This window comes from Ovis canadensis, chromosome 17 (assembly GCF_042477335.2).
Source record: "Ovis canadensis isolate MfBH-ARS-UI-01 breed Bighorn chromosome 17, ARS-UI_OviCan_v2, whole genome shotgun sequence".
Classification (NCBI taxonomy): domain Eukaryota; kingdom Metazoa; phylum Chordata; class Mammalia; order Artiodactyla; family Bovidae; genus Ovis; species Ovis canadensis.
The window spans coordinates 71,974,802-71,989,334 of NC_091261.1; the positions used below are offsets into that span (position 1 = coordinate 71,974,802).

Sequence of the window (14,533 nt, forward strand, 5' to 3'; positions counted from 1 at the left end):
GAGAGGACACAGTAGGGATCAAAGGTAATGCAACATATTTGAAAGTTCCTAATAGAATGCTTGGCTATAAATGATTATCTCTCTATCAGTCAGTTCAGTTCAGTCACTTAGCCGTGTTCAACTCTTTGCAATGCTATGGACTGCAGCACGCCAGGCTTCCCTGTCCATCACCAACTCCCAGAGCTTGCTCAAACTCATGGCCATCGAGTCAGTGATGCCATTCAACCATCTCATCCTCTGTCATCCCCTTCTCCTCCCGCCTTCAATCTTTCCCAGCATCAGGGTCTTTTCCAATGAGTCAGTTCTTCACATCATGTGGCCAAAGTATTGGAGCTTCAGCTTTAGCATCAGTCCTTCCAATGAACATTCAGGGCTGATTTCCTTTAGGATTGACTGGTTTGATCTCCTTGCAGTCCAAGTTACTACAGGCATCCAGTTGGAAGGAGCCAGAGGGAGCTGCTAAAAAATTCAGGGCACAGAACCACACCCATCAGAAAGAATTATCTGTCTCCAGATGTAAATAGTGCCAAGGTTCAAGAACCTTGGGCTAGATGGATTTGGAGATGGACATAGTCCAACTCCAACTCCCCATTTTATAGATGAAGTCTGATAAATCTCAAAGTTAAAATCATTCAATGACAGACTTAGTCAGTTGGGTTTAGAATTTTAGAATTATCCAACATGCATTCATTTGCTCTCTTCTTCTTATGCCAGGCACTGGACTGCTTAATGAATTAGGAAGACATCTGTGTTCATTGGGGGCTTCCCATATAGCTCAGCTGGTAAAGAATCTGCCTGCAATGCAGGAGACCTCGGTTCAACCCACTCCAGTATTCTTGGGCTTCCCTGGTGGCCCAGCTGGTAAAGAATCTGCCTGCAATTGGGGAGACCTGGGATTGATCCCTGGGTTGGGAAGACCCCCTGGAGAAGGGAACAGCTATCCACTCCAGTATTCTTGGGCTTCCCTGGTGGCCCAGCTGGTAAAGAATCTGCCTGCAATGGGGGAGACCTGGGATTGATCCCTGAGTTGGGAAGACCCCCTGGAGAAGGGAACAGCTATCCACTTCAGTACTGTATAGTCCATGGGGTCGCAAATAGTCAGACATGACTGAGCGACGTTCATTCATTCACTCACTGTTTTCATCCTGTGCAAACAGATTCCATATATTATTAAGGATGCATGGACATAAGAAAGTGTTGATCTGATCCCTTGAAAAACTGAGGTACTATTCAGTGTTTCTCAACATTTGGGGGTTCAGAATCCCCCCAAACCTGATGACATCTATGAATATTTCTTCTTAAAAATGAACACATACACACAGATAACTATGTTTATAATATCAGGATGCCCCAGAAGCCCTGAGTTCTATCCACAGAATGTCTAGGACCCCAAGTTAAAAAAAAAGAAAAAAGTAGAAGGGAGGAGAAGATGACCTGGCTTGCTGTCAGCTTGTCAAGCCATAGGAAAGATGCCTAGCTAATTAGATGCAGCAATTCCAAGCATTATTACTCACTTCTCCCTCTGTCCACACTTCGAGAAAAATTCTGGGCTAAGACTATAGGGGATGGTGGAACTGAGATGGAGAGGTGACAGAAATCCAACAGATTTTGTCAACAACAGGTCTCCCGGTGTTTCTTTGACTTCCTCCTCCATCACAGTGTTTGGACACCAAGGTTAATGACAAATCCTAATTACTTCTTCGGATCCATCTGTTGAGGAACATCAACCTCGAAAGGAAACCACCAGGCTGCCTGTCCCCTTGCAGACAGAATATGTGAGCAAATGCCTTTGAGAGGCTCTGAAAGAAAGAAATATGATAAAGACATGGAGGAACCTACTAGGGAAACAAAACAAAAACAAACCCTGCACACACAAGTTTCCCCAGGCAAATGTTTAATTCCAGATTTAATATGCTTTAAAAGTCCTGTGGGCACCCTCTGGGGGTGTCTGTTCAGTTCACAAAGGACCTTGGCACTCTCTTGAGAAGCTCAGCATCCTTGTTTGTATAGCCTGGCACCTCTGGTCACGGCTGATTGGATGAGAGGCAGGCACTCAGGGTGACCTGGACCAATCGGAGTTTCTTTCTTGGGAATTTGGAATTAGGGCTAAGAAGAAGTATAACAACTGAAGAGGTATAGTACATGACTATATTTTCTAAGATGTGGATGAGAAGCAGAACTTTCATGAGTCTAGGCTGTGTCCCTGTCCTTGGATCCCTTGAGATACCTCTGAAACCTTGTATTCAATTCCCCTTTTTGCCTAATGGAGTAGAATCTCCAAAGAAAACTCCCATTTACAGCTTCCTCCCCTGGATGCGTCTTAAGTCATTCTTCCAGGAAGAGGTGGCTCTCTTTCTCCTCTCCAGTAGAACCCAGTGGAGTGATGCTCTACCAGTCCCAGACCTAGCTGTTAAGAATCCCGATGACTTCCATCTTTGCTTTCTTCGCCAGGTAAAGGAACTCAGGTCAGACAACTGAATAAGGAAAGATTTCTTGGAAATAGAGGGGCCATGCAGAGCACACTGTGTGAAAGGATTGGAGCTTTCCTGGCCCTTCCAGTCCAACCCAGTCACTCACTGAAGGCAGTTGAATGAGCGACCCCTTGCCCATGCTACACAGAGCAGAAAATCAATCAATCTGCCTAAATTCTTAACCTGCAGAATCATGAAAAATAGTAAACTGTGGTTGTTGGCAGTCAGTAAGTGTCGGGTGGTGTGTGATGCAGTCACAGATAACTCAAACAGTCTAGCTGGAATTAATTTCCTTTCTTGCAAGGCAAATGTCCCAGCTAATATAGAAAGTTTACAGCAGTCAGGGCAGGCAAAATAAATTCTGAGATCCCACGCAGCCTTGAATAAGGAATGTGGGGCAAAATGAGGTTCTTTAATGGATTTCCCTTCTGGGTGTCATCCTTCCCTCCAGGAATGCTGAAGACAGCAGAGCTTGATTGTGGGCTGAGTAGTGAGTGAAGGTTTAGACATCCTCTTGGTCAAAAGCAAAGAGGCTCCAAGGCGAGAACCAGCTCTAGCCAGCTGCATCTCCTGGGCTCCCTGGGGCATCTAACTCTAGCTAAACCACCCCAGGGAGGCAGCGCCTCCTGGGACAACCGGGGCTGATTCTCACTTGGAATTCTCCACAGCCTTAGGACCATGGAGACAAGTTCTGACAGCTTTGGAGGTATAAACAGGTTAGTAAGATCACTGGGAAGGAATCACTGGGCCAGTACAGAAGGGATTCTAGCTTCTAACTCCCCCAAAAGTGAGTGAAGTTGGTCAGTCATGTCCAACTGTTTTTGACCCCATGGACTGTAGCCTACCAGGCTCCTCCATCCGTGGAATTTTCCAGGCATGAGTACTGGAGTGGGTTGCCATTTCCTTCTCCAATGTCCCCTCCAAACCCAAGCTTTAAACGTTCCCATATTCTGTAGAGTCTAACAATTTGAGGCCAGGCCTTCAGGAAAGACACCTAATAGTTAGGAGCATAATTCTGAGAGTCAGCCAGAAAGGGACATGTCTCTTAGCTCTGTGTGACCTTGGATAAGTGACCTAGATTTTCTAAGCCTCAGTTTCCTCAGCTGCAAAGTGAGAACAATAATAGATACTACTTGATCCGGCTGAGAGGAGCAGTTAATGAGTTAAGCCTATATGAAGTTTTTAGATTCAGTGTTTGGCACACAGTAAATACTCAGCCTATAAATGGTACCCATTATAATGATTGCTTATTATGTAAACAATGACTTTGCATGTCTCTCAGAAGACTGTTAGGTAACAGAAAAGGAAGTTCAGCATCACAGAGCTGGTGTCTGGGCCCAGAAGGGGACACAGTTATATCCACAGGTTTAATAGGAAGAGCTCATTTGCTGAGAGGGGCAGCCAATAACATGGCACAGGGTCCTCCAGCAGACACTCCCAAATACTTCACAGTTGGATCAGGAAGGGTTCTGAGACCCAGGCTGACCTGCCTTACTGGATGGGTGGGGAACTGAAGCCCCCAAGACTCATTAACTGAGCCTCAGGTTCTGGAGGGGGAGCCCCGATGGCACCCCGTGTTCAGCCTCACTCTGCGTCTGATGTGTCGCTCTCCTTTCATCTGACTCCACTCTGATCCCCTCCCAGGGATGCGTGGGTTGAACAGGAATGAGGGCAGGTTCGAGCTCATAAGACACAAATATCATGGTTTGCCTCTGGCGATGCTACCAGCGAGGGCTAGCAGCTGGAAGGGCGCGGGGAAACGGCGGCAGCCAGAATCCTCCAGGACGGTCCTGCCTCCTGGCAGAATGAGAAAATGTAGTGTCTCGGCAAGGGGACACTCTGTCACCATGGGCTTGGCCCCTGCTTCACTGGAAGGCTCTCAGGTCTCCTTCAGGGGAAGCCAGGGGCTTGCCAAACCACAGTCTCGGGCATAATTCTATAACGGAGGCCTTGGTCGGTGTAAAGAAACGCATTTCTTCAGCAAATGCGTTGTTAAAGGATCATCACCATTAACTGAGCATGTGCTCTGTGCCAGGCACCATGAAATATTTTGTATGTGAATTAAACACTCCCAGAGAAGTGTGTGCTAAGTTATCCCTGTTCTTGTTGTCCTTCAGTCGCTAAATCGTGTCTGACTCTTTGTGACCCCCTGGAATGCGGCACACCAAACTTCCCTATCCTTCGCTATGTCCTGGAGTTTGCTCAAACTCATGTTCATTGAGTCGATGATGCCATCCAACCATCTCATCCTCTGTCACCCGCTTCTCCTCCTGCCTTCAATCTTTCCCGGCATCAGGGTCTGCAGAGGGTTCAAATCAAAGGCACCTACTTCCTGTGTGTTCGTAACATCATTTCCATCCAGGAATAAAATGATCTGCAGAGCTTCCCCATTTTGCAGATGAGGAAATTGAGGAAGGAGGAGCTCAAGTGGCTTGCGTAAGGTCACACAGGGGATAGGAAATAGGGCTGGAATTTGAACCCAGGTCTCTCTGACTCTGGGGCCTCAGGGGTTAACTGCTGTGCTCTTCCACCAGGTCACCAGATCAGGCAATGTAGGAGGACATGGGGGTAAGGCAGGGAGCCCGTCTACCCTGATCTTGAATGTTCAAGCTAGAATCCATTTAATTCACAGAGATCCCCTTAATTCACACCCAAAGACAGCCCAGTTAACAGGGACAGATTCTGATATAAATCTAAACCAGCCGGTCGTAGTGTCTTCTCTGGAAATTTGGACCCTGGATTACAAAATTCCAAGCTCTCCAGCCTCATGGCCACAGGAGATGCAGAAAGAAACCGACTTGGGTGGATGGGAGGAGCACTCACTCACTCAACAAATACTTTACTGCACACCTACTGTGTACTAGGTCTGGGGAGTCCATGGTGAACAAAAGAGGCAACAGTGTCTACACTCAGGAATCTTATCATCTGATAGGGAGAGACACACAACAGTCAAATTCAACGTAAAATACAAAGTGTGTTAGCTGGTGGGAAAGTGCTATGTAGGAAAAAGGTTGGAAGTTCTTGCCTCGAAGCAAGAATTTAACATCCATATCCTTCTGCAAGGATATCCTTTCTGCAAGGCTTTCTGCAAGGCTGAGGCCCCTTGTTGGTTGAAGTGAACACACACTCAAGCTCACACCCACACACTCACAAGACCTCCAGCCTGGACAACTCCTCATTCCTGATATATCTTTTTAAAAGCAAAATAAAAACTCAGCCCTGTAAGCAAGCCCCTCAAGACCTCTCCCCATTAGCAACCTACTCAGGAAGCTGATGGAGGGTTGAACACCAGCTGACTCTGCCTGGCACAGGTTATCTGCCATTTGCCAACATCACCCCTGATGGCCCCAGCCCACCCTGAACAAAATGATCTGCAGAGGGTCAAATCAAAGGCGCCCACTTCCTGTGTGTTCAGAACATCATTTTCCACCCAGGAATCTTGTTAACCCCCTGCTGAGTGGATGGGCGGGGAGATGAATGGACACCCCAGTGCCCAACTAGTTGCAAGCAGTCAGCAAAGGCTGCTCCCCACTCTGCCCCAGGGAAGAAAGGTCTGGGAAGGAGGTGACATCTCGGTGACCCCTCCCATTTCCCATCTGAGGTTCAGTCTTGGAGGACTGCTTGATGGCCTCCCTGAGTCCTGGCAGTGGAAACCTCTACCCATGCCATGAACCGCAACCCCCAACCCCCAACACACACATACTCACTCTTCTCTTCTCCCAGGCTCGCTTCCCCTCTCACTTCCCCATCCACCCCTCCCAAGCCCACCTGCTAGCCTTCCCTCTCTCTCTAACACTGCCCTGGCTCACTGATGCTGTCACTCCCTGACACACGCACGCCACACATCCTCTTCCATCCCTTGTGTGTTTTTGTTACCTCTACCCTCCAAACCCCACTTTCCTCCCCCTCCTACCATTCGTTAAATGCAAAGTATGCCCAGGCCACTTGATGCAAAGAACCAACTCATTGGAAAAGACCCTGATGCTGGGAAAGATTGAAGGTGGGAAAAGAAGGGGATGACAGAGCATGAGATGGTTGGATGGCATCACCGACGTGATGGACATAAGTTTGAGTAAATTCCGGGAGTTGGTGATGGACAGGGAGGCCTGGCATGCTGCAGTCCATGGGGTCGCAAAGAGTCGGACACCACTGAGCGACTGAACTGAATGCCCAGGCCTGGGCCAGGAAAGATACAAGTATCACTTCACTCCTTATGACTGTCCTATGGGACGATGACTTTTATTTCCCGCATTTTAGAGAGAGCAAACCAAGGCTCCAGGGGTGAAGCAACATGCACGGGAGCTGCAGCTGGTAAGCGGGCAGTGGGGATGGAACCCTGAGTTCTTGGCATCCAGACCCACCAGCTTAATCTCTGCAGCCTTACTCTCACGCTGGCTCCCCTTTAGGAAGGATTTCTCCCGTTCTCTCATATAGTTCATTTCAGGCGTGTGCTCTCTTTCCCGGACTGTGTCTTTGACATAGACTTGCTCCCCCTTACCTCACCCTCAGCTGTACATTCTGGAACCTGCATGACCTATGTCACTAGAACACATTTCTGTGCAGCCGAAATAGTGAGACACCCATGCTCACACACACACCTCCAGCCTCCAGAGACAATCTCCCATCTGCCCCTGAGAAGGTCCCCCCTTCTCCATCTTTAATGGAGACGCCCAGACGCGCCTCTCCCCAGCCAGCCCCCAGCCCACTCTCTCCCCTGTTCTCTTTCCTCCTCTCCCGGCTCTCTCATCTCCTGCACCGAGGATTCCAGCTCTGCCTGAGTGGGTGGCTCGGCGCATCACAGATGACAAACACCAAAGGCAGCCCTGCCCCGTCCCCTCCCCCAGCACCCCGCCCTGGGCAGCAAGGCCCTCCCAGGATGGAGGGAAGCGCGGGGCCTCACCCGATTCGCTCCTGTTCCATCTCTTCCATCTTCTCAGCACGAGCAATCACCCTGTTGATGATTTCCTTCTCCTCATCTGTCAGCTCTTCCTGTTTCCTCTGTCTGTCTGGCTGACCGCTGGGGTGGACAGACCATCCTGTCTGGAGCCTGAAAGGTAATTTGGGAAGGCGTGAGGCTGGAGAGAAAGTAGGCCATTGTGGTTAGGCTCTAGCCTCTGGAGTCTGGTAAACCTCAGTTCAAATCCCTTCAGGCAAAAGAATCCCAACCTCTCAGAGCCTCAGTTTGCTTACCTCTACAATGGGGCACATGGGGGCCTTGCAGGTGGCACGGTGGTAAAGAATCCACCTGCCAATGCAGGAGATGCAGGAGATAGGGGTTCAATTCCTGGGTCAGGAATATTCCTCTGGAGGAGGACATAGCAACCCACTCCAGTATTCTTGCCAGGAAAATCCCATGGACAGAGGATACCAGTGGGCTACAGTCCACGGGGTCGCAAAGAGTAGGATGTGACTGAGCGACTGAGCATGCACGCGTGCGCGCGCGCACACACACACACACACACACACACACAGTGGGAAACATATACATCCTTCATAGGGTTCTGCTGAGTTTATTTTTCTTAAGTGCTTAGCATGTGGCAGACACTCTCGACTTGACATTTGCAGGAAGTTCATGGAAACCTGGGCTTCCCATGTGGCTCAGACAATAAAAAATCTGCCTGTACTGTGGGAGACCTGGTTTCTATCCCTGGGTTGGGAAGACCCCTTGGAGAAGGGAACGGCTACCCACTCCAGGATTCTGGCCTGAAGAATTCCATGGACAGAGAAGCCTGGCGGGCTACAGTCGATGGGGTTATAAAAAGTCAGACACAACTGAGCAACTTTCACTTTTCATGGAAACCTGGAGGATAATGGTGTTCTCAGGAAAAGAGTCCAAACAGTAGATTTCTACAACTGGAATGGAAAAGATTCTGGGAGAGTAGTCTGAAGCCCTGGATCCCAGGTTGACCCTAACCCTTACCTGGCACAAATATGTTTAGTGTTGGCCACAGAATTTTTTTTTTTTCAAATTTAAACTAGCTGCCAACTAGTTTTATAAAAATCTCTCCATTTCACACAAACATCTAGATTTCCTGCCTCCAAAGCTCCTGTAGCATTTAAGTTCCATCCTGTGGTCTTCTTGACTTTTTTGTTTCAATAAAAAAGCAAATACTGACATGGACTTCCCAGGTGGTGCTAGTGGTAAAGAACCTGCCTGCCCATGCAGAAAATGTAGGAGATGTGGGTTTGTTTCCTGGGATGGGAAGATCTCCTGGAGGAGGGCACGGCAACCCACTCAATTATTCTTGCCTGGAGAATCCCATGGACAGAGGAGCCTGGCAGGCTACAGTCCATGGGGTGGCAAAGAGTCGGACATGACTGAAGCCACTTAGCAGCAGCAAATACTGACATAGCGCCTCCTGGAGGCTCACATTACTTCATTTAATCCTCACATTTCTACAAGGCAGGGATGGTTATTGTCTATTTTCTGGTGAGGAGACTCGGGTGTGGAGAAATTAGACAACTTGCCCAAGGTCGCACGGCTGGGAAGTGGCAGAGGGGGAATTCAGAACTGGGCAGCCTGCGCACTTAACCTCCCCAATATGAGGTGAATTGAATGCCTATCCGTGTAGCCCCAGGGATGGTGCAGAGGATCAGAGCTGGGTAGAGAGCTAATGCTACGGTCTATGGCAAATTATCATTCTCTCCACTAATAATATCCTCCACCCCCGAGGCGCTGAGGGGCATCACCCAAGTGGAATGCAGAGCTCAACACCACTAGAAATTCTTGTCCCTGTTGGGGGGAAAAATCAGTAATTACGAATCCCCTGGAGCCAGCACCCCATTAGCTGCCAGCCCTTATTACTTCCACTGCTCTAATCACGTCAGCAGGCATGAAATTGCCTTTTGACACTTAAAGTTGAAAATTAAAAGCCCTTCCTCCCTCCCAGCCTCATCTCACATCCTCCCACCTTAGATGGTTTGTTCAGAAGAGCAGAGAAGGAAGAGTTTAAAAGCAACTGGAAGGAAGCAGACATCTTGCAAGAAAGACGAGAGAGCAGGCGGGGGAAACCCAGATGGAAACATACCTTGCTTTGGATCAGGGGCCTCTGGGGATGGACAAATGCTAAACATACTCAATGGAAGAAAGATCAATATGGCAGTCAGTCTACCAGGTGGCTCCCCGGGATATCTGCCTCCTGGTATTCACTCTCCCTGTGTTTTTCACATTGAATCCCAGCTGGTGCTGTGTGACCAGCTAAATACAATGGGTGGGACCGTGGGTGACTTCCAAGGCTAGGTCATGAAGGACATTGCAACTTCTGCCTTGGTCTCTTGGGTCATTCGGTCTAGCGGAAGTCAAAAGCCATGTCATGAGGACACTCAAACATCCCTGTGGAGAGGAACTGAGCCCCTGCCCCCTCTCCGTGCCACCCAATAGCCAGCACAAACTTGCCAGTGACCCTCTAGCCCTTGTCAAATCTTCAGATGGCCTCAGCCCCAGCTGACATATGACTGCAGCTCTGCCAGGACCACCTGGTCAAGCCACTCTCAAATATCTACCCACAAAATCTGCAAGAGGTAATAAGCAGTAACTGCTGTTTAAGCCACTGCGCTTGATGTGATTTGTTCTGTAGCGTTGTTGTTCAGTTGCTAAGTCGTGTCTCTTTGTGACCCCATGAACTTCAGTATGCCAGGCTTCCCTGTCCTTCTCTATCTCCTTGAGTTTGCTCAAACCCATGTCCATTGAGTCGGTGATCCATCCAACCATCTCATCCTCTGTCGTCCCCTTCTCCTCTTGCCCTCAATCTTTCCCAGCATCAGGGTCTTTTCCAGTGAGTCGACTCTTCACATCAGGTGGTCAAAGTACTGGAGCTTCAGCTTCAGTATCATTAGATAATTGGAAAAATCAACATAGCTGAGGATATAGACAGGGTGGAACAAAGCCCCATCTACAATGCCTATGTTCATTTTCGATCGTTGCATAACCAGTTATTACAAACTTAGGGGCTTTACACAACACACATTTATTATGTCACAGTTTCCACGTTGGGACTCCAGGCATGGCTTTGGGTCCTCTGCACAGCATCTTACAAGGCTGCAATCAGATGTCAGATGAGTCAGATTCCAGATGGCTCCAGATGGCTCAGATTTCATCTGGAGGCTTTCTAGGGGAAGAACAAGCTTCCAGGTAAATCTAAGTCATTTCCCAGCAGCCATGTGACCTAGGACCCCAACTTCTTGATGGCTGTTGGCAAGAGGTCACCTCCATGTCCTGGAGGCAGGCTGCAATTCCTAACCAAGCGGACTTCAACTTCATCCCATGGGCCACTTCCTTCATCAAGTATGCAAGGTGACTGCAGCTCCAGTCAAGTGCAACAGAGTCTTACATAACGATGTGATCACAGGGCTGAGGTCCCATCCTGTTTGCAGTATTCCATAGGTTAGAAACACAACCCTGGTCCTGCCCATACTCAAGGCAAGGAGGTTACACAAAGACATGAACACCAGGAGGGGAGGGCCATGGGGATCACCCGAAAGCCTGTCTTACACAGCCTCCCCACAGGCATCCTTCCAGCCTTGCTTGAATGCTCCCTGTGATGAAGACCTCACTCTCTCACAAGGAGTCTATGCCATTCTATTGGAAAGATCTTCCTCAAGGTATGCTAATATCCCTCAGCCTGATGTTTCTTCCCATCAATTGCAAAGCACACACTGGACTCCTGCATGAGGAAGACCACCCATCCTTCCCAAAGAGCCTTAGTTACAACCTCATCCAGCCACCTCCCCAGGTCCCTCTGGTTTTCCATGAAAATGGATGTCTCAACTACCCCTCTTCTTCCGCCTTCATCCCCACTTCTCTTTCTTCATTCTCTTCTGATCCCCTTCCATGTATTAAAAGTGAAGTGAAATTGTTAGTTGCTCAGTCATGTCTGACTCTTTGTGACACCATGGACTGTAGCTCCTCTGTCCATGGAATTCTCCAAGCAAGAATACTGGAGCAGGTTGCCATTCCCTTCTCCAGGGATCTTCCTGACCCAGGGATCAAACCTGGTCTTCTGCATTGCAGGCAGATTCTTTACTGTCTGAACCACCACGGAAGTCTCCATGTACCTTCTGCCTTTAAAAAGCAGCTCAGGGACCAAGACAGAACATACATGTGATGCTGGGCCATATACCCAGTAGAGACCCTTTCACAGACACATTCCTACAGTTCAGTCTGGTCACGGGTATGGTCAGACCTGAAGTCAATGCCTCTGACCCCACCACACATCTCGCTGGGATTAGCACGCACAGGAAATGCACGACTCCAGAAACACAAGCAGGAATAGGGGTCCCCAAGAGGCCCACCTAGGATAATTGCCTCCATCTGCAGATGAGCAACAGGCCTGCTGGAGCTCCCAGCATCTCTCCAGACCTTACCCACTCCCCGTCCTCTGCTCCAAAACACGCAGTTGACAAACAACTCATCTAGTGTTTGAAAATGTCACCAATTGGTCCCAGTGGGGATTCGCAAGCCTCCTGTGGATTTTCATGTTTTAATTTCAAAAGCAAACAGAGGGAAACAAACTGGTTTTTCAAACCAAAGCCTTTGCTCTGAAGGTAGAGAATGGCCGCATCTGGGCCTCCTGTGGGCTGGGGAGCATTGTGAACATGGGGGCCTTGAGAATACTCTAGTGACAAGAAGGTGGCACCCTCACTAAGGATTTGGGCTCCATGTCCTTAAGATCAAAGTCCAGTGTTGGGATCTCATTAAAGACCAAAAGTGAAAGTGAAAGTCGCTCAGTTGTGTCCGACTCTTTGCAACCGCATGGACTGTAGCTTGCCAGGCTCCTCTGTCCATGGAATTCTCCAGGCCAGAATACTGGAGTGGGTAGCCATTCCTTTTTCCAGGGGATTGTCCCAACCCAGGGATCGAATCCAGGTCTCCCACACTGCAGGCAGATTCTTTACCATCTGAGCCCGAAGGGAAGCCAAAAGTGGAGACCAAAGTGTTGCCTCCTTGGACAAGTTCCTCAGAGCATTGTATTCAATCCTGTAATGCCTAGAGGGCCTACTGCACACCAGCTTGAGCCCTCCTTGACCTAGTGGGGTTTAAGATCCAAATCCTGGGTCTGTTGCTTATTAGCAGTGTGCATTGGGGCCCCAGTCTGAATGTCTGTTTCAGATCTGTTAAGTGAGAAGGATTTCATGTCTGTTTCCTGCCAGGACTCTCAGAGGCTACTCCTTTTTTAAAAAAACAATCATTTATTTCTTTGGCTATGCCAGGTCTTAGCTCCATCACCCAGGACCCTTGATCCTCTATCTTCACTGCAGCATGTGGGATCTTTAGTTGCCAACTCTGTTGTGGCCTGTGAGATCTAGTTCCCCGACCTGGGCCCCCTGCATTGGGAGTGAGAAGTCTTACCCACTTAGTCCCTCAGAGGCTACCCCTGAACCTCAGTGGCTGCATGCGGAAACATCCCTGGCTTAGTGGCTCAGGCAAGTCAGGGCGAAGAGGCCTAACCCATCTCCACTCTTATTCACATACTTAGGACAAGGCTTCCTGGAGAATTATGAAGGGCACCTGCCTCTTATTCCCCCAAATAGTCTAAGCTGTTGTAGTTCCCTGAAGGGACCTCAAAGGGTTGCAGGTGAGTGGGCCGTGGAGGGACAGAGTGGACACGGAACCAAGCCCTCCATCCTCACTTCAGCTCAGATGGCAATGCTGGGTTCCCACTAGCAAAGTAAGGATACCAGTTAAAAAGAGAGTGAACAAAAATAATTTTTAAGAATTTAATATTTAATAAAATCATGAGATCTAGTTTATCCCATTGGGGACCTCAATACTTCACCCCTCTAAGGATCCATGCCCTTTGCCATGTGGATTTAAAACTGCTTTCACCCAAAGGGCAGAGTCTATTTCTCAACCCTTGAATCCCGCATGGAATTGTGGCTTGCTTTGGCCAATATAACACAGAGGAGAGATGGGCCATCCTGGGCCTAAGCCTGAAAAAGCCTTGTATGTTTCTATTTACTTTCATCACTGAAACAAAAAGCTCAGGACAGGATGAGAGGCACACAGAGCTGAGTCACTCTAGCCACAGCATCTTAGATCAGCCGACAGTTTGATGCACAAGAGAGCCCAGCCAAGATCAGCAGAGCCACCAGCCAGGCCCAGATTCCAGAAAATAAATCATCATTGTTCTATGCCACTGAGTTTTTTTTAAATATATAATTATTTATTTTTAATTGGAGGATAATTGCCTTACGACATTGTGTTGGTTTCTGCCGTATATCAACATGAATCAGCCATAGGTCTATGTGTGTCTCCTCTCTCTTAAATCTTCTTCCTACCTCCAACTCCATCCCACCCCTCTAGGTTGTCACAGAGCATCAGATTTGTTACACAGCAAAAGATAACTGATACACTATCCACTGTGGCAACAACAACAACAACAATAACAAAGGGAAGCTTGCTATACTCGCTACATTTACTTTATAGTTTGGAATTATTTTAACTTACAGTTGCACCATGATACATTTAATGCTTTTAGCCACTAAAGATCTTTATCCAGCTCCACTCTTTATCTTATATATTTAGCTTCTGAATAAAACTGTATTCACAGAAAGAATTTTGCTGCTAATAAAAGTCTAAAGATCACTGCAGTTGACCTGCTCATTTTCCAGATGCCCAACCCTCAAAAGAGGGAAGGGAATTGCCAAGAGAGCTGTGTGGGGAGGACATGGTCAGAGGCTCAAGAAACCAGCATTCTGGGTGTGCTTCATCTGTGACCTGAATGTACCTGCTCAGGTGCATCTAGAGACTGTTGGAAGGAACCCTCCCCAAGAAACCAGCACCAGTGGCCTCTAATACAAAAGGAAACTAGTCCTGACTCCAGGTGGAAGCCCCTCACAGAAACACTGCAAAGCGCAGACTCCCAGCTTCTTCCTGCCGCCTACCTTGATTCTTCGTTTCATGCACACAATAGTCACGTAATAAATACCCACCAGATGTCTCTATTAATATATTATAACTCCCCAAAGGAGTGGGATGATGGAAATGCTGTCAGGGCATGAAGGCCCTGAAGCATTAAACAGCGGTGGTGTGCAGAAAATTAATCCTTTTTCTCTTCTTTCTT

General features: G+C 48.3%; 1 protein-coding gene across 2 annotated transcripts in view; it reads right to left on the reverse strand.

The window, feature by feature from the left end:
• Positions 1-14,533, reverse strand: part of RPH3A (rabphilin 3A) — a 277,387-nt gene that overhangs the window by 41,190 nt on the left and 221,664 nt on the right. For both annotated transcript variants that reach the window (XM_070289353.1, XM_070289352.1), the window contains exon 5: positions 7,372-7,518. In XM_070289353.1, coding sequence (XP_070145454.1) covers positions 7,372-7,518 — 147 coding nt within the window. The remainder of the gene's footprint in view (positions 1-7,371; positions 7,519-14,533) is intronic.